At 37.8% G+C, this 19,702-nt stretch overlaps 1 protein-coding gene across 1 annotated transcript in view; it reads right to left on the reverse strand.

Annotated features, from left to right (window-relative positions):
• LOC150100406 (uncharacterized) overlaps positions 1 to 19,702 on the reverse strand; it is a 621,895-nt gene that overhangs the window by 288,509 nt on the left and 313,684 nt on the right. Inside the window, exons 18-20 of the mRNA XM_090402392.1 lie at positions 19,039 to 19,186; positions 7,223 to 7,340; positions 7,004 to 7,104 (exon numbers count right to left, since the gene is read on the reverse strand). Of these exons, the coding sequence (XP_090258518.1) occupies positions 7,004 to 7,104; positions 7,223 to 7,340; positions 19,039 to 19,186 (367 nt within the window). The remainder of the gene's footprint in view (positions 1 to 7,003; positions 7,105 to 7,222; positions 7,341 to 19,038; positions 19,187 to 19,702) is intronic.

Genomic DNA, 19,702 nt, shown 5'->3' on the forward strand with positions numbered 1-19,702 from the left:
CGCTCCCACCACTCCATCAGGCAATGCATTCCACGGCTCAACCACCCTCCACACAAAGAAACCACTCCTTACCCTCTTGCTCACAGTTTCCTTTCGTAACTTCCAGGGATGGCCTCTTGTCATCACTCCTTCCCGCTGATCAACCAAGCGAAAGAACTCCCCAGTGTCAACCCTGTAACCACCTCTCAACAGTTTAAAAGTCTCAATCATATCACCTCTCCTTCTTCTATCCACCAAACTCTGCAGTCCACATTCTCTCAGCCGATCCTCATAACTATCCTTGTACAGTCCTGAAACCATCTTTGTCATCCATCTTTGTATCCTTTCCACAGTTAATTTATCCCCTTCAAATACTGGGGACCAAATCTGAGAACAATAGTCCAAGTGTGGTCTGATCAGAGACTTATACACCGGAATGATAACCCTCTTATCTCTGCAGGTCAGTGTCCTTCTCATAATAGCAGCAATCCTCTGTGTTACCTTCACCACCTTTGCAATATGTCCCCTAAACTTCAGGTTTCTATCAATCATCAACCCCAGATCTCTTGTCTCCCCTACTTCCTCCAGTATAACTCCTCCCATAGAGTATGCAGCATCCCATCGATGTTTCCCAAACCTCAAGACCTTACATTTTCCTGCATTAAACCAATACCCCCCATTCATTTGCCCATCTATCTAGCTTATTTAAATCCTCTTGCAGGGCTACCACATCTGCACTATTACTAATAATCCTTCCCAGCTTCGCATCATCCGCAAACAACTGAATATCCCCCTGCAATCCACTGGCTATGTCATTGATATAAAGGTTAAACAATATAGGTCCTAGTACTGAGCTCTGTGGGACCCCACTTGTAACCCTCTGCCTCCTGGAAACGGCTCCACCATACACAACTCTCTGATACCTATCTGACAGCCAATCCTGAATCCAGTTGACCAATCTGACATCCAGACCCATGTGCTGCAACTTAAATATCAGCTTATCATGTGGCACCCTGTCAAATGCCTTCGCCAAGTCTAAGAAAATTGCAGTATATGCCTTTCCCTCATCTAATGTTCTTGTAACTTTATTATAAAAGGCTAGCATACTGCTAAAACAAGAGAGTCCTTTCACAAATCCATGTCGATTCTCACAGATAACATTATCCTCATCTGCCCAATCCTGTACACGGTCCCTCACTACTTTCTCCAAGATCTTAACAACTACTGATGACACACAGACTGGCCTATAATTAGACACTTCCAGTCTGTTACCACCCTTATGCAATGGCACTATCTTACCTTCCTTCCATTCCCTGAGCACCTCTGCCAAAGCCAGACTTTCACTGAAAAGCCACGTTAAAGGTACTGTCAATTCCTTAGCACATTCTCTCAAAACTCGTGGCGAAATACCATCCAGTCCCACAGCTTTACTGACATCCAGAGTACTCAGTATCTGAAACACACTCTCCTCCTGTACCTCCAGACCTCGTACCAGTCCTATCCCTCTAGCATTAAAACTGACTCCTCTAGGATGAAATACTCCAATAAAGTGTTCATTGAACAATTCCACTATGTTCTCTGCATCAGTCACTCTATTCCCATTTTTATCCCACAATATCTTCCACAGTCATTTCTCCTCCTACTGGCCACATAGCTAAAAAATTCCCTAGGATTTTCTTTGGATCTTAGGGCCAATCTCCTCTCATATTCCAGTTTCGCTTTCCTTACCACACTAGTCACTCTTCTGGCCTGTGTCTTATATTTCTCATGCATCTCTTCACCTGTCTCCTTATATCTCTTCCATAGCCTCTGTTTCGCATGCAATTCCTGTTTAATATTGTTTGTCATCCACTTTGCTCCAAATTGCGTCCTCTTCTTCACTCATGGTATACAACTTACCATTGCTGATAACAAATATTCTTTCACAATTTCCTACGCACTGGTGATATCCCGGCCTTCCAATTCCTCCCTCCATGAAACTTCCCGAAGTTGACGTCTAAGACTATTATAATCACCTGCCTTATAATTCCACATAAGTTCCTGTCTCTTTGATACTCCTGCATGTCTATTCATTTTCCAAGTCAACACCATATGGTCACTCTCTCCAACTGGTGGGAGAGACGTCAACTCAGTTATTATCAACTCTTCTGATGCTATAACCAAATCCAAAATTTTTGAACCTCTTGTTCCCTCTGTTACATGTTGCCTAAGACATTTGTCCCTCAAGAATTCTAGAAATTCCATTCCCCTATTGTTACATGCATCTTCCTCTCTCCAATTTATACTACTAAAGTTAAAATCTCCCATAACAATCATTCTTCTTGCACTTGCCAAACTTAGCTGTCTAAACATCTCCTGGTCCTCATCCTCTGTGCTCCTGGGTCTGTAGCAACACCCCACTAAATATCCTGTCTTGCCTACCTCTACCTCACACCATACGCTCTCAAAATCATTCGTCTCACTTCTTCCAAATTCTTCACTCTTAGAGGACATAGGTCATCACTTATCATAAGCAGCACCCCACCACCACGCTTTCCCCTCCTATCCTGACGAAAACTGCTATACCCAGCAACTTCTATTCCTGTTTTTATATCCCATTCTCTCAACCATGTCTCAGTGATCGCAATAATTTTTGGCCAGGCTGATGCTATCTGCGTCACCAATTCCTCTCCCTTATTCCAGATACTCCTGGCATTAGTATACTGCATATAAATGCCATTGTTTCTATACCCAGCATTATCCCTTCTAGACTCCACTGGGCTCAGTGTTACCTGACATTGTCTCCCTTCTCCCAAGTATCCATTCCCACAAGAGGCCACCCCTGCTATCATCCTCCCTGGGACACACTGACTCGTTCAGAGCAGCGATCTCTCCAGATGCCTATGTCCTTCCTCATTCAAATGCAAACGGTCTCTCGCATACAACTCCTCTCTTTCCTCAAACGCACTCCAAGCATCCACATATACCAGTCCTCTCTTGTCACACATTCTCGCTATTATACCATTCAATATCACTAATCTTCTACTCAGCTCATCATTATCATACCTAGGCAACACGCACACTATTTTTCCTCTCTCTGTATTCTTCCGTACAGTCTCAAGCAAAAATCTCATATCTCTCGCTGCCCGACTTACATTACCACTCAAGTCATTCGTTCCTACCATCACAATCACCTCATCCACCCTTTCACCTCTCTTAATTGCCATAGCCACCCTTTCTATTGTTCCTCCTGGCAAACACTCCTCACGCATCCTATCTTGAACACCACGGATCATTGAGTCGCCATACATTATACCTCTTACCATTCCCTCGCTCCTATTGTTTCCATTCTCTCCTCTTCTTTCATTCCTATACCTCTCTCTTCTACTGTTTCCATTCTCTCCTCTTCTAGCACTCCCATACATCTCTCTCATTCCCTCTCTCCTACTGTTTCCATTTTCTTCACTTCTAGCACTTCCATATATCTCTCTCTCATTCTGTCTCTCCTACTGTTTCCATCCTCTCATCTGCTAGCACCCCCATACCTCTCTCTCATTCCCTCTCTTCTACTGTTTCCATTCTCTCCTCTTCTAGCACCCCCATACCTCTCACTCATACTCCCTAAATTCTCTCTCTCTCCTACTCTGATTCGCCTTGCATTTATCTCTTCCATTCTTCTAATCTTATCTTTCATACTTCTGCTCTCATTCACAAGACATTCCACCTCCTCTTTCAACTCATCTATCTCCCTCTGCAGGTCAGTCACTCTTAATCTAAATTCACTCTCCCAAACAAAACCATCTCCTAAACTTCCACAGTTACTCACACCTTCCACACTATCAACTATTATTTTATCATTCTCTCCTATCATACTACTTGTCTTCCTACATTCATTCCCCGTTCCTGGAGCAACAAAGTCGGATATCGATATATCTAATGTACTTATTTCCTCCAACAGCCTGCATTTTGCGCACATACGCTCTCCACTCTCTTTAACAAGCCACATATGTAATTCCCGAGATGCATACATGCCGCAAGTACTGCATGCCACAAAGTCCCTTATGATATTGCTAATAATTGAGTTCTTAAATGGCGGAGGACTTGGCGTTACGCCACTTGCGACTGCTGCTGAATCCACCATCATTCCTTACTGCCGAGTAGCGTAATCTTTAATAATTATTCAATTAATAAATAAGAGGGAAAAAAATACAAACATCAGAACATTTAAGTACTAAATATAATTAAATAAAATGAAATATAACTAAATACAGTAACTTAGCTTCGTTTTGTCTTCCACCGTTACGCGTTCGATTCTGATGGTACCAAAATATATTATATCGCGACAGCAACTAACTTCCAAAAAACAACCACTGAAGTACACTCGTATTCAGAGAAACAATTTAGCACTCAAAAACATAGAAAAACGGGGAAAAAAGCGGACTATTCACCGATTAAAAATCACTTTCTTCTGCACAGCTCAAATTGACCGCCACGTGCTACGGCGACGCTAGCGCCACATAAGTAAACTTTCCATCAGCCTTGTTCCAAATAGGATTATATATAATTTTTCGTCTCTCTTCCACATATAAACTCTTGAACTAAATGAGCATAGTTTAGAGTATATCTAAACCTCTTAGGAAACCATGAGCAGCAAAACAGAAGATTAATAACTTACCAGTATGCTATTTCATTTATTCCCAAGTTGGCAAGCAGGTCGTTTGCCATCTTCAATGTTTTCTCAACTTTCAGCAAAGCGTTTGTGAAATTCAAACATTTGAATTCAAATGTTTGAATTTTCAAACACTCAGTCTATGATTTCTTCGATTTCACAAGGAATTTGAGATTAATGTGCTGGTGGAGTTTATCATTAGACATTATTCCAGCAAAGCAACTTCACACGTGTTTCTCTTATAACTGCCTACAGACTAACTACAAGCGACATCGAACAACGCCAAATCCATTCAAATGTAAACCATCCATCTTATATAAATCCTTTCGCCCATCAAACTCACTCCACACATCTACAAATTCCACACCACTCCTCTTGCATAATCCACGCATAAAGTCATTAACAATTTTGGCCCTCCTTCTATACTCTTCACTGTCATACTGTGGCAACAGACTCACCATACTAACTCTCTCACTCTTCTCTTTTGCTACTTCAAGTAATTCCTTCAAATCCTCTCTCATAGCCATTTTGTCTCCTTTAAAATCATTCGTTCCTGCTACTACTATCAATTCTTTCATCCTCTGTTTTTGCATTCTAATTGACTCGCTTACATCCTTAACGTTCCCACCAGGTTGGTACGATTTTGTTAAACTCTCATCTATCACACCTCTTACTAAAGAATCTGCATACAACACTCGCTCTTTCATTTTGTTTACACTCACTATCATACTCTTATTTTTCTTATCATACTTTTGCCGTTTATTAGTTGGTATGCTCAGTAAACATTTTTGCCAACGCTCCAGCTGCCGATTTGCCCTGTGAATCACTCTGCATAACCGTGCGATCTCACTCATTGCATCTGTCTCATCATTTTAATTATCCGTTAATTCATTCATTCATTCATTCTGTATGTTTACCTCCATTCTCACTTTCAACGCCACTCTCACAGCTATCTGGTACTACCTCACAAATATCACTATTTTCTATATTCTCACTTTCAACAACGATATCACTCTAACGACCTGAAATACTCTTTAAATCCTCACATTCCTTACATTTTCTGCACACATTCACTCCACTATCGTTGTGGAATGAATATTCCTCCATTATTGGTGCCATGTGCACAAATAATCGTATCTATCAAATTACTAATTGGAAACTCAGAAAACACACAAAAATCTCCCAGACATGCTAAGATACGAAAGGTAAATAATACTACGTAAGATTCAAGCAAATTTATCAATTATTACTTAAAATAACACTTATCTGTTCAGGGGCTCTCTACAAACACCATGTAGCCCTCTGGTGGTCCCCGTATTTAAAACTAACCTAGTACAAAAACAAACCAGACTAAAAGTATACAATACATTAGCACTACCAGTCCTATTGTATGGAAGTGAAATCTGGACAATAAAACAAAAAGAAAAACAAAGATTAATAACAGTGAAATGAAGAAATTATGAAAGAATTAAACCAGGAATCAGTAATAGAAAAAATTAAAAAATATAAACATAAATGGATGGAACACATTGAAAGAATGAAAGCAGAAAGATTACCAAAACAAGCCTTAAACTACAAACCATTAGGAAAAAGAAAACCAGGATGTCCTCTAAAGAGATTCAACGATGACTTCTAAGACCAGAACAGGCCACTCTAGGCCTAAATCCTACAAGCATGATGATGAGGAGGAGGAAGAGAAGGATTTTGGCACTGTCAAAGAAGATGATTTAGGAGGAATGAGTACTGAGGAGTGAGTTTAAGATATCAAAATTCTTAACTTCAAGGGGTCTGGTAGGAGGAACAGACCCCTTGAAGGGGTCTGTTCCTCCTACCAGACCTATTTACACCTATTTACTTACTCAGCAGTGGATAGACTGCTGAGTAAGTAAATGCTTACTCAGCAGTCTATCCACTCCATAATGATTTATTTGTACATATAACAATAAAAGTGGTAAGAGAAAATAAAATGCACCTAATAAAACATTACATTAAAATATTTATAAAATTGAGACTCACTAAAGAAAAAAATAAGTAGAGAAGTACAAAGCCCTAAATATCTGAAGACCAATGCCTAAAGTCTGAAGTGACTTTAAAAAGTACTCCATTTGGTCAATAGAACAGGGCTTGGATTATCTTGGATTATCTACCTCTCTGGTCAATGATTAATGCAACTGGTTTCACCTTCATGGGTAGAACTGACGTTAAAAGGAATTCCTCATGTTTAGAGGATGGAATTAGGCATAAGGTAAGTATAATTATCTTTCATTTGAAATGCTTTTAATATAAAACTAAACATAGATACAAAATATAAAGAATTATAAATAACAAATGAATTTAATTATTATCATCACTTAAGAAAAAAATTAAAATGCTCACCATAATACCAATTTTACCTAGTTCTTCAGCTGCTGTTTCCGTCAGACAACAGTCCTTCTGATTCTGCTCATGTATTTTCTCTTCTTCAGTTCCACCAAGTTCTGAAAAGAATGCAAAGCAGAAATAGCACATTGTTCAACTGCTGCTAAGATATTATTTTGTAGCCTTAAGATAAAGAACTTTATATATTTGGAATGCATAAATGATACAGTCTCTCACCTGCCATCTTAATTTTTAAATCTTTTCTACCAATAGTTTTGGAATGAAATGTTAAGAGGTTAGTAAGAGATCTTTTAAGAATCAGGATATCAGGCTCTGCTTTTGCTGAAACAACAGACTGAAAAGGGAGAAAAAATAATAAATATTGTCAATATATTAACCAACTTGTTAAAAAACAAGCCCATATAAAATGTGCCATAACTGCAATGACTTAAACTATAAACTAAAAACTTTTAAAAAACAGAAGTATTTAAGTCATCATAAATATTTTAATTTCTTTAAAATGATGAGAGATGAAAAATATCAGGACTTAAACTTATTGTACTGGTTAACGCAGTTTGACTTTGGTCAACTGGCATCTGTTGTAATGGCAAAAAGTCACAGAGAGAGAGAGAGAGAGAGAGAGGTTGCAGACAAGAAAACGGAGCACTCTCATCAATTTGGAATCTTTGTTTGGAGAGGATAAGGAAATGTAAATTGATGAGCTTAGCAGATAGCATAAGTGATATGATTGAGATTTTTAAGTTGTTATTATTATTTCTATATTATTATGGATACCTCCATGAAGTCAGAAAACTCACTGTGGAGACCCACACTAAGCATTCCTCAGATATTACCTATCATATCTCTCCTTAAATTCATTTGCAGTCAGAACACTTACAACCACTTCTGGCAATCCATTTGTCATTCACCACTTTCCAAGCAAAATATCTAGCTCAAACTTATACAACATCCTGGAGGGAGCGCTAGTTTTGTATTACTCATCCATGTACTAAAAATATTATTTTTCAATCTATTTTGAAATGACACACACCTTCAATCTGTCCTCACGGGGCTGATTGATGACTCATCTCTGGTTCTTCTCCACCACCTCCTCATACCCAAAGAAACCAAGGTGACTAAATCTGGGCAGTCAAGATGTGGCCTTATCATACCTTTAAAAAGAGAGATAATAACTCCCTATCTCTACTGTCGATGTGTTCTTTACCATCCACGTAATCCTTTAAGATATTCTGCCAACTTTTGCAACATGCTCTCTGAACATCAATTTTCAGTTCACCTTTGATCTTCACCTTCATCTCCCAATCACTAGCCCCATCAATTAAATACACAGTTATGTACATCATTGAAGAAAAAATGAAAGAGTTTGAAAACAAGAACCAAACTTTGGAGTTTCAGTGGCAAACTCTAAAGAAAACACTGATTGATTCAGACAGAGAGGCATGTGGTGAGGTGTCTCTAAGGACAGAAAAATCAGAACTCCATGGTGGACCTCAGTAAGTTAAACAGACAGTGAAGAAAAAAGAAGAAAGCATACGGAAAGATCCTGGCAAGTAAGTGAACTTGTGCTCCTAGAGAATACAGTGAAAAATGTAAGAAAGCAAAGCACTGTGTAAAACTAACTAAACAAGTGTCATGTGAAGACTTTGGCGAGAACATAGAAAATAAGTATTAGGAAAGTGGCAAAATATTCTGGAAGTTATTGAAAAGCTTAGAAATGGAGGAAAAAGTACTGTAAAAGGAATCACAGATGATAAAAGGTGACATGAAAACTGAAGGTAAAGATATTCTAGATGTTTGGAGTAATTACTTTGAGAGACTGTTAAATGAAACAAGCAGTGCTAGCATAGTGGTAGAAAATTCCCAAAAGGAATACATATCCAAACTTGAAGTAAAAAAGTCATTCATCAAAAACCTGAAATGTGGAAATGCAGCTGGAGTACATGAAATTCAACCAGAAATACTCAAATATGGAAGTATAAAAGTTTGTACAACTTTTATACTTCCATATTTGAGTATTACAGTAGCTGCATTGTATAATTTGGAAGGCTTGATCAGAGGAAGAATTCACTGGAGCAGAGATCTCATAATACTCATCTATAAAAAGGGAAATATAACACAATGTGAGAATTACAGAGGTAGTTCCTTACTGACTGTTTCTGGTAAGATTTATGCAAGTATACTTGGGAAACAGCTAAGAAAAATTGATGAAGGAAAGCTTGATGAAGAACAAGCCAAATAGAATACAGGATCAGAATTCTGGATACAGGTCAAATAGAAGTTGTCAGGATCAGATTTTCACTTTAAGACAAATAGTTGAGAAATCTTCACATATTTTTTATTATAAGTCTTGCATGGGTCAATTTCCTAAGGAGTGGAAGGAGGGCAGGATGTGCCACTTCATAAAGGAGGTGATAGAACTCGAGCATCAAACTACAGGACTATCTGTGTGTCAGTTCTTGTAGTTAAGTTGTTGGAGAAGCTTGTGAGAACTAGGATACAGAATTGGGTTGACAACAATGGTATTATCTTTGATAGACAGCATGAATTACTTATTACAATAAGGTGACTGCTTCCTTGGACAGAGGAGAAGGATACACGGTAATATACTTAGATTTCACAAAGGCTTTTGATACATTACCGCATGATAAGTTGATAGTCAAATTAGAGTGGATGGGGCTGGATATTAGATTGGTGCATTGGATTGGAGACTGGCTATCTGATAGATATCAACAAGTTGTGTATGGGGCAGCGATATTCAGTGTTGTGTTGGAAAAAGAGCTGAATCACTATTCGTAAGCCATCTTGTTTCCAACCCAACACACAGCGATGATTAGACCTAAGGATAAGGACATGCTTATGTCTCTAGAGACAGGGCTAAGAGAGTGTTGTATACATGCTCACTCAAAAGTGTATCAAAAAGACTGAGATTGTTAATATTAAGTAAATTTAGGAAATCTGTATTTAGAATTGATAATGTCTGTGTAAAATAAGCAAAGGGAAATTGTGTCTCAGGACCGAAATTGTCATTATTAAATGTGCATAAGAGATCTATGTATTAGAACCATGTCAAAACAGTTCGGAGTTGGGGTGACCAATCGGCCGTGGCTAAGAGTATGACGTAGTCATCGAGAGAGGGCGCTCACATTTGTAATATAAGGTGTGGCACGAGACTCAAACACTCTCTCATTTTCTGTTCCTGTGTTCCCTTCCAATCCTGGATAGCTACGGAAGCTTGTCGCCGGTGCCCAGCAACAATCTCCAGGTTGCTGTTGTACCAAGTCAAATAAAGCCACCAAAAGAATGAAGTCAGAATTCCAGTAGAGAGCCATTGGTAAGCTATGCCAACATGAAATCAGCGAAGGGCAGCCTTCGAAGATAGTGGAAGTAAGTCGCTGATGCCACAGAAACACGTGGTGAGAAAATACGGAAGTCTTGCATATCGGAAGTGAAAGCGTGGAGGGAAGTCACGGAAACCTCATGAAAAGAACAAGATAGTAATGTACAATTTTTTATACTCATTATAGAATTGTAATTGTAAAAGTTATAGGAGCCCAAGGATTTAAGGAGCTCCACACATTAATTTACCCATAGTGCCTAAAAGGCTGCTTGGACTGATCTATCTGTGTCAAATAAACTGGTGCCACTCTAAGCTTGTGCTGAGAAAGGAACCTAACCTCTGAACTGTTTGTCAGGAAGAACCTATATGATATGATGTTAGATATTAGCCTGAAATTTAATTAAGTTGTGGGGGAGATAGAGCTTGAGCACGAATTAGAATATTTTCCATGTTAAAATACAAGACGGAATGCGTCTGACACACTTTGTATAAATTTTGTATATAACTGTGCTTAGAAAATGAGCACTGAGTAACCCTGTATGGAATAATGAAGTCTGAACATAATAATTAACTATTCATAATAGAATAACATCAGAGTTGGACAAAGGAACTGGCTACACAGTGGTACTTCTGGATTTTGCTAAGGCTTTTGACAGGATACCCCATAGAACACTGTTATGCAAATTGGAGCAGATGGGAATGGATATTAAATTGGTGATATGGATAGGAGAATGGCTCAGGGAGAGATACCATAAGGTGGTGTATGGAGGAGCCGAGTCCAGAATGAGGCAGGTGACCAGTGGTGTGCCTCAGGGCTCTGTGCTTGGGCCAATGTTGTTTAATTTGTATATAAATGATATAGGAAACGGCTTAAAGGGAGATATTCAGTTGTTTGCTGATGATGCAAAGTTGTGTAGTGCAATAAAAAATCAAGCTGATGTTGAAAGTTTGCAGGAGGATTTAAATAAGCTGGTAAAATGGGCAAAAGAAAATAGATGTCAGTTCAATGTGGAAAAGTGTAAAGTCATGCATTTTGGGATTAAAAGATTACCAGCTGTGTACTACATCGATGGAAAGGTACTCCAAGAGATTGATGAAGCTATGGACTTAGGGGTATTGGTAGATAGGGAGATGAAGTTCAGAGGACACATTGCTAAGGTGTCCAAGATTGCACATAGGATTACTTGGTTGTTGAGGAACACACTGACATCCAGAGATAAGGAGGTTATTATTCCCCTTTATAAGGCATTGATACTTCCACATTTGGATTACTGTGCTCAGGTCTGGTCACCTGGATTCCTTGGAGATGAGAAGGCTGTGGAGAGGGTTCAGAGAAGAGTGACCAAGTTGGTGAGTGATATAAAAAATGCTCCCTACATTGATAGATTGAGAGCTTGTGGATTGCAGAGGTTGGTTGATAGGCGAAGAAGAGGGGATATGATAGAAACATTCAAATTACTAAAAGGTTTTTATAGGATTGATGCAGGGGAAATGTTTCAGCTGTGTGATAGTGATGGAAGAACAAGAGGTCATCTCTGGAAATTAAAGAAGAGTGTGGTTAACAAAGGTGTCAGAACAAGGTTTTTTGCCTGGAGGGTGGTGAATGAGTGGAATTCATTGCCTGACTTTGTTGTGAGCTCTTCATCTGTAAATGAATTCAAGAAGAGATATGACAGATATTGTTTTGCTAGTTTGGGTCTCCCGCGATGAGTCTACTGACTCCATGGAGATACCCGTAATAATAATAATATAACAGAGATACAGGATTGTTTCATTTAAACATAAGAATTGAAATTTTGGATATCTTAACCTAAAGAGGGGGGGTAAAGAGTTCAGACTCTCTAGCATTGAAATTATCACTTAAAGTGTATCTATGCAAGTGTTTATAATAAATGTATTTCTTTATATCAAAGTTCATGAGTCTGAACTCATGAACTTTGATATAAAGGCATACTTTGATATAAATTTACGTAAGAAAGTCTCTGAGATTGATTTACCACTTATAAAACTTTCGGACCTGTATGAGTGAAGGGGGAAGCAATTTACGTAAGAAAGAAAAGGGGGAGCCACGACTGCACACCACGTGATCCCTTTGTTGCCTAGCATTATTTATTTGAGTATCAGAATTTAGTTGCCGGCTGGTGCAGTTGTTCTAAACAAAATATAAATTTGCCGGCAATGAAATAACTGATATGCATGAGAGATAAATAATACATATAGAATAATATAACATAAGAATAAGAAGTAAAGGTGACGAGGCGGGACGTAATACCAGGAAAAGGAAAGTCACAAGTAGAGTGCCTCAGGGATCTGTTTTAGGGCCATTACTGTTTAACTTGTATATTAATGATATTGGTGAAGATTTGGATGGAGATATTCAGTTGTTTGCAGATGATGCAATGTTGGGACAAACATGAAGAGTGGAGAAGATGTTGTAGCCTTACAAGAAGACTTGAATAAATTGAGTGATTGGGCACGGGAATGGGGATGTGAGTTCAATGTTGCAAAATGTAAGGTTTTAAAGAAAGATGTTGGAAGTTTATTTTGAACTTGGTTAGACTATATAAATTTAGTTTAATCCTTTATCCAAGTGTTAGCAAACAAAGTTTGCACCTGAAAATATCTTCAGGACTCAGATAAGGTGGAACATTCCTTGGCAACTCGGAGCAAAGGTGGACCAAGCTCTCATCACTCCTTGTCTCAGTATCCCCGATAATGCAAAGCACATCTCCTTGCAGACATGTATACTGCTATGCATTAAGGGAAAGGCCATTACCCAGACCGGTTTCGACCTTTATTGTGGTCTCATCAGTTGGAGGAAGACTCAAAGTGGTGATACTAAGGCTGAAGCAAGTCGCCCTTCCCTTAATGTTTAATTTGAACGTAAATGATATAGGAAATAACCTGAAAGGAAATATTCAGTTGTTTGCTGATGATGTAAAATTATGTAGCGTAATTAATCAAGGCAATGTAGAGATGTAGGATGATTTAAATAGGTTGTCAGAAGGTGTCAGTTTAATGTGGAGAAATGTTAAGTTATGCATTTTGAGATTAATACATTACAAGCCATGTATCAGTAGAGTACAAGGATTATAGTGCCACATTGATGGCACTCTACCCAGGAAATAGATGGAGCTAAAGATTTAGGAGTGGTGGTGTTTAGAGGAAATATTGCTAACAGTGCTAAGGTAGCCCATAAGATTACTTAGCTATTGAAAAACACATTAAAAACTAGAGATAAGGAAGTTGTTATTCCTTTTTATAAGGCCTTGATATGCCCACATCTGGATTACTGTGCTCAAGTCTGGTTTCCTGGTGATGAAAAAGCGGTGGAGAGGATTCAGCAGCAAGTGACCAAGATGGCCAGTGGCCTGCAGAACGTTCCCTGTGAGGATAGATTGAGGATGTGTAGATTGCAGACGGTTGATAGGAGAAAAAGAGGGGAAATGATAGAGACATTTAAGTTGTTTAAAGGGTTTTATAGGATAGATGCACGAGAAATGTTCCAGCAGTTGGCTAGGGGGCACTAAAACAAGGGATCGTCTCTTGAAGTTGAATAAAGGGGTAGTTAGTAGGGGATGTGAGAATAGATTTTTTGTTTTGAGAATTTTGAATGATTAGAATGGGTTGCCAGAGTTAGTTGTGAGTTCTTTGTAAGTTAATGGGTTCAAGGAGATGTATGATAGATTGTGTAGATAGATTGGGTTTCCCATGATAAGTCTTCAGACTGCATGGAGGTGACTGTATAATAATAATCATCATCAAATTCCTGCCATGCACCCTCAAGGGTTGTACAGGATATGATAGTACTACATGAAAAAAATTACATCATTACTAACTTCCTATCTACAATTTTCCTCCAAATCACTCTGTTACTTGTCAAGACTCCAACATTATCAGGTCTCATATTTCTATCGTCTAAGGCACTTTCTACTGTATCAATCCACCTATATCTTGGTCTTCCTCAGGCTGGTTTTGCTAATCTTTCTTCGCCCATTCGGTTTAAGTGACCATACCACCTGAGATTAGCTCTGCTAATGCATTCCTGGATGCTGACAATGACAAGTTCTTTCCTAATATCCTCGTTTTTAATATGATATTGCCATTGATGCCATCTGTTCATGCCTATAATCTTTCTCAGGACTCTCATATCTGCAGTCTCTAGTCTTTGGTCAAGTGTTTTACTTCTGACCCAGCTCTCAGATCCATAAGTTAAAACTGGTTTGAACATTGTCTTGTATACAGTTCCGACTAATTTCTCTCTTATTCCATATGAATTTATTCAATTGACTTCCCACCATATCAGCTTTGCTGATTCTGTTGCCTATTTCCATATTTAATTTACCATCTTCAGTAAAAATCGTGCCTAAGTAGCTGAAATGTTTTACTTGTTCCACAGGTTCTCCATTCACAACACAGTTGACATTTTCAATGATTCTGCCTATTTTCATTGTCTTTTTCTTTTTATTGATGACCTTCATACCATATCTATTACAAGAGTTATTCAATTTAGTGAGAGAATCTTGCAGAATTGTAGCGGATTTATTTAGAAGTATAACATTATCCGCATAAAGCAAAGAGCTGACATTAACATCTCCAATTTTGATATCATGTTTAATACCACTTTCCTTCATAATGTGATCCATATAGATAATGAATAAAAGAGGGGATAATGTACATCCTTGTCTGACACCAGATTTAACATTAAACCATCTTCCTGTACTCCCTTCAATTCTAACTGCTGACTTACAACTCAAATAAAGACTAAGTATTGCTTGATATAATGCCCCATTGACACCATATAACTGTAGCATACTGAATAACTTCTCTCTTGGCACCTTGTCATATGCCTTTTCCAAATTGACAAAACTTAAATACAGATCTTTGTTATATTCCCATGCTTTCTTGACTATTTGTCGTAAAGTGAAGATCTGATCTCTGACAGTCTCTATTTGGCCTGAATCCAGCTTGTTCTTCACTAAGCTTTTCTTTCACAATTCTTCTCAACTGTTTCTCAAGTATACTTGCATAGATCTTGCCAGGAACACTCAGTAGGGAAATACCTCTGTAATTCTCACATTCAGTTTTATTTCCCTTTTTATATATGGGTACTATGAGAGCTCTACTCCAATCATCAGGAATTCGTCCCTCTGTCCAGGCTTTCTGAAGTATACTTCAGCATTTCTGGTCAAATATTATCTACTCCTGCTGCCTTTCCACATTTCAAGCCTTTGATGGCTTTTTCTACTTCAAGTATGGATATGTATTCCTGACTGCATGCCTGGTCAGTGTTTTTTACCACTGTGCCGTCATCATTGCTTGTTTCATTTAGCAGTTTTTCAAAGTAATTACTCCATACTTCAAGGATATCTTTTTCTCCTATTTTCATTCACCTTTATCATCTCTAACTCCTTTTACAGCACTCTTTCCTCCATTCCTAAGCTTCTTCAACAACCTCCAGAATATTTTGCCACCTTCTTGATATTTATTTTCAATATTATTGCCAAAGTCCTCCTATGACTTTTGTTTAGCTAGTTTTACATAGTGTTTAGCATTCCTGCATTTGTCTCTGTATTCTCTAAGAGCACAAACTGACTTATTTGACAGGAACTTCTAATATGCTTTTTTCTTTTCCTTCACTGCCTCTTTAACTTCCTGTATCCACCAGGGAGTTCTGATTTTTTTATCATTGCAGACAATGATAAAAAACTTTTCTTATTCCTTGCCTCAACACATGCCTCTCTGGCAGAATCAATCAATGTTTTCTTCAGAGTTTGCCATTGAATCTCCAAGGTTTGATTTCTGCTCTCAAACTCTTTCATTTTTTCTTCAATAATCTTTGTGTATTTTAGTCTACAGTTCACATCTGAAAGCTGCTCAACTTTTATTCGCTTTAAAACTTTCTTACATGTTATTCTTTTCAATATGAAATTGAATTTTATTCTGCTCAAGACTAAATAGTGATCACTTCCAATTTCAAATCCTCTGTACACTCTGGTGTCCTGCACCAGGGAGAAAACATCACTATCAACAATAATATAGTCAATGAGACTTTTCTTATTCCTTGCCTCTTCTCTCCATGTGAATTTGTGCACATTTTTATGTTGGAACATGGTGTTAGTAATAACCATTCCATGTCCTGAGCAGAAATCCAACAGGTATTTGCCATTATTATTAGCATTGCTCTTTTCTCCAACTTTTCCCAAAATATTTTTGTTATGTCTCACAATCATTTCCTACTCTGCTATTTAGATCCCCAACAGGGACCAACTTTTCCTTTTTCATTGTGTCAGTTGCTTTTTCTAAAGCCTCAAAAAATTCCTCCACTTCTACCTCAGTAGAACTTTCTGTGGGAACATAGGCACAAATAAGTCTCATTGTCCATTTCCCCATTCTCATATTTGCCCACATTACTCTACTTGAGACTGACTGCCATTCAAGAAGATTAGCCTTCGTATTTTGTGTTGAATACTATGGCTACTTCTTTTTTTCCTTAATTGTCATTGCCTGAATATAACATTTTGTATTTATTGCTCAGAAAGATCTCACTAGTTTTTGTCTTTTTTGTTTCAGTCATCCCTGTTATGTCAATCTGGTACTTATCTAATTCCTCAGCTAGCTCCATTTCTTTGCAATTCAGGCTTCTTATGTTGATAGTACCAATCTTTAACTCTGGTGATGTTGAGTTGGGGTTTGTTTTCAGATTTGTTCCAGTAGCTTACTTTTCGCTGTTCGCCCTGGTTCCTTGGTGAAAACAACAGGGGCCTTGTTTAACCGGGCGATGCCCCAGCCAGCATGAAATTTTGTCATGTATCATCATTTTTTATTTTGGTTTAACCAATAAGAATACAATTTGGTCAGCTAAATACCAAATTGCCAGCCCATCCTCGTTCGTTCAGTATCCAAGTAGATACCCAATAGGGTGCACCACAAGAAGGTGAGGATTGGACATTAGGTCAGAAGCCCTGGTCGGTTCTCCGCATTCCTTTAAAGGCTATGTGGAGGTATCCTCTTAGTTATACAGCTATATCACATTAATGAATTGGATTGTAAATTGGCTGTCTGACAGGTAACAGAGACTTGTGTACTTCTCTGATACCTATTAAACATTAATAGGTATCAGAGATATCTATTATTATTTTATAATAGGTATCAAATGTTATTAAATGTTATTAAATGATTCTATAGGATTGGCATGAAGGAAATTTTTTAATACATGAAAAACACAAAAAAAGTAGTGTAAAGGTATGTGCACTAGATGTTTTGCTTGGAGAGTGGCAAATGAGTGGAATGGATTGCCAGAATTAGTTGTGCATCCCCCAACAGTGAATGGGCTTCAGGAGAGGTATGGTCTGTATAAAGGTTAATGTAGATCTGCTGCAATGAGTCTTTTGACTCCATACAGATGCCCATATAATAATAATAATAATAATAATAATAATAGTGTCAATGTGGGATGACCCTTCAGAAGAATTTGAACAAGCTTGGACAGCTATAAAGGTGACCCAGAGAATTGCTACAATATTGTGAGCTTTGTTCAATAAAGATCAAAAACTCGTGACTCTACAGGTGTTCCTCGCTTTACACAATTAACTGGTTCTATGAAATAATTGAGTAACACAAAATCGTGCAAAATGAGTTGAATTTAGCATGGGTGAGATAGGAATAGGGGTTTCTTCAGAAGGATAAAACTGGCTACTCTATTCAAGATTTTTGCTTGAGAGACTAGATTTCTCTTGGTTATTATCACACTTCCTCGCTTCATGGGCGCCTTCACACAAACTCACTTGATTCCACTATAATTGCTTAAGTTTCTCTGAATTTGCACTTCAGCATGCTGGTAAACAAAGACATCTAACATCAAAACCATTTAGATGCAGTCCATCAGCATTGTACAAACCTTCTTTCTGAAAAAACACAGACCAGAGATCCACAAATTCTACATCATTCCTTTTGTACAATCTAAGTATAGATTTATTGATATCAATGTCTTCCTCCTTCTAATGTCCACCTCTATTATAGCATGGTAGGAGACACAATGTTCACTCGCTCTTCAATTTTATCTCTTCTAAGAACTCCTTTACATCCTCCCTCACAGAATACTTCTTGACTCTCAAATCATTTTTACCAACCGAGACAATAATTTCTTTCAACTTACCTTTTTGCATCCAGATGCCATGGCTAATATCATGGCTTTGTGCCTGGAAACTGTTATTTAGATCTTCAGCAAGCATTCACCACTGCACCCATAGATGGGCACTAGATAGAAGTATAGGATCCTGCCTGTCATACTTCCTGCTAGTGTGCTTGCATGCAAGTGCTTAGTTATATTCTTTGTGCCAATAAAGAGGTTTTAGTGAACAAGGCAAAATATTGGCACAGTAATTTATTAGCTAAATAACTTTAGTTGGCAATCTCCAAATGTGTTTTCTCCATTAAACTTCAACAGGATTGCATGAGGGAATGGTATTGTTCAGACAGACAATGATTGGATATGTGGTAGAGCAGGCCTCCAATAATTTTCCTAACCATATAAGACTCTTGTTATAATAACCTAGTTAATTAAAATGATGTTAAGTGTTGTTTTTAACAGAAAGACTTCTAAAAAAACATTATATTAATGAGCCTTACTGAAAAAATCTGTCTCATTTTCTCCTTATATTAAACATAAAAAAATAATAATATAAACACTCACTTCTCCTAGTCCATAATTTGCATTTATATTAATATAGTTTGGATTTCCAGTTACAGGATCACAAGTAAACATAACTCCAGCAACCTCAGATGGTATCATTTCTTGAATCACTATTCCCATTCCAGCATTTAAGGGTTGGCCATACTGCCTAGAATAGCAAATATATTTTTAGGAACAGCATTAGAAAGCAAATAAACTGCTAACAAGTGAATGTTGAGCATTTCATTGATAAAGTGTACAAACTTACAGTCAGTTCCCTTTCAGTCAGTTTAAGCACTAGTACTAGTGCTTAAAGGGAATAAAAGTTGTCAGACAGAATAGAATAAGTAGAATAGAAAAATTGTATTCTATATCCTTCTAAAGATATAGAATGCAATTTATGAATAAGTAAAAATGTTTAACAATAAAATGCATTAATTCTTAGTACTTTGGAATTAATGCTGCTGTTGTTATAAAATGATTAGTACAAATATTATTCTGTCCTCGTCCACATATCTAAGGGCAATCATAATGCTTTCCATACTTCAATTCTTTCAGCAATGGTATGTACTTTTACACAACATCAACCAAAGCATTCTGCTTCCACTCCTAAATCATCCACTCTCTCTTTCTCTCTCTCTCTCTCTCTCTGCAGCCTGTATGCACCAAGTGGATAGCATAGCTG

Source organism: Typopeltis vanoorti, chromosome 13, assembly GCF_054136105.1.
Source record: "Typopeltis vanoorti isolate ZY-2024b chromosome 13, IOZ_Tvanoo_1.0, whole genome shotgun sequence".
In the NCBI taxonomy this organism is placed as follows: domain Eukaryota; kingdom Metazoa; phylum Arthropoda; class Arachnida; order Uropygi; family Thelyphonidae; genus Typopeltis; species Typopeltis vanoorti.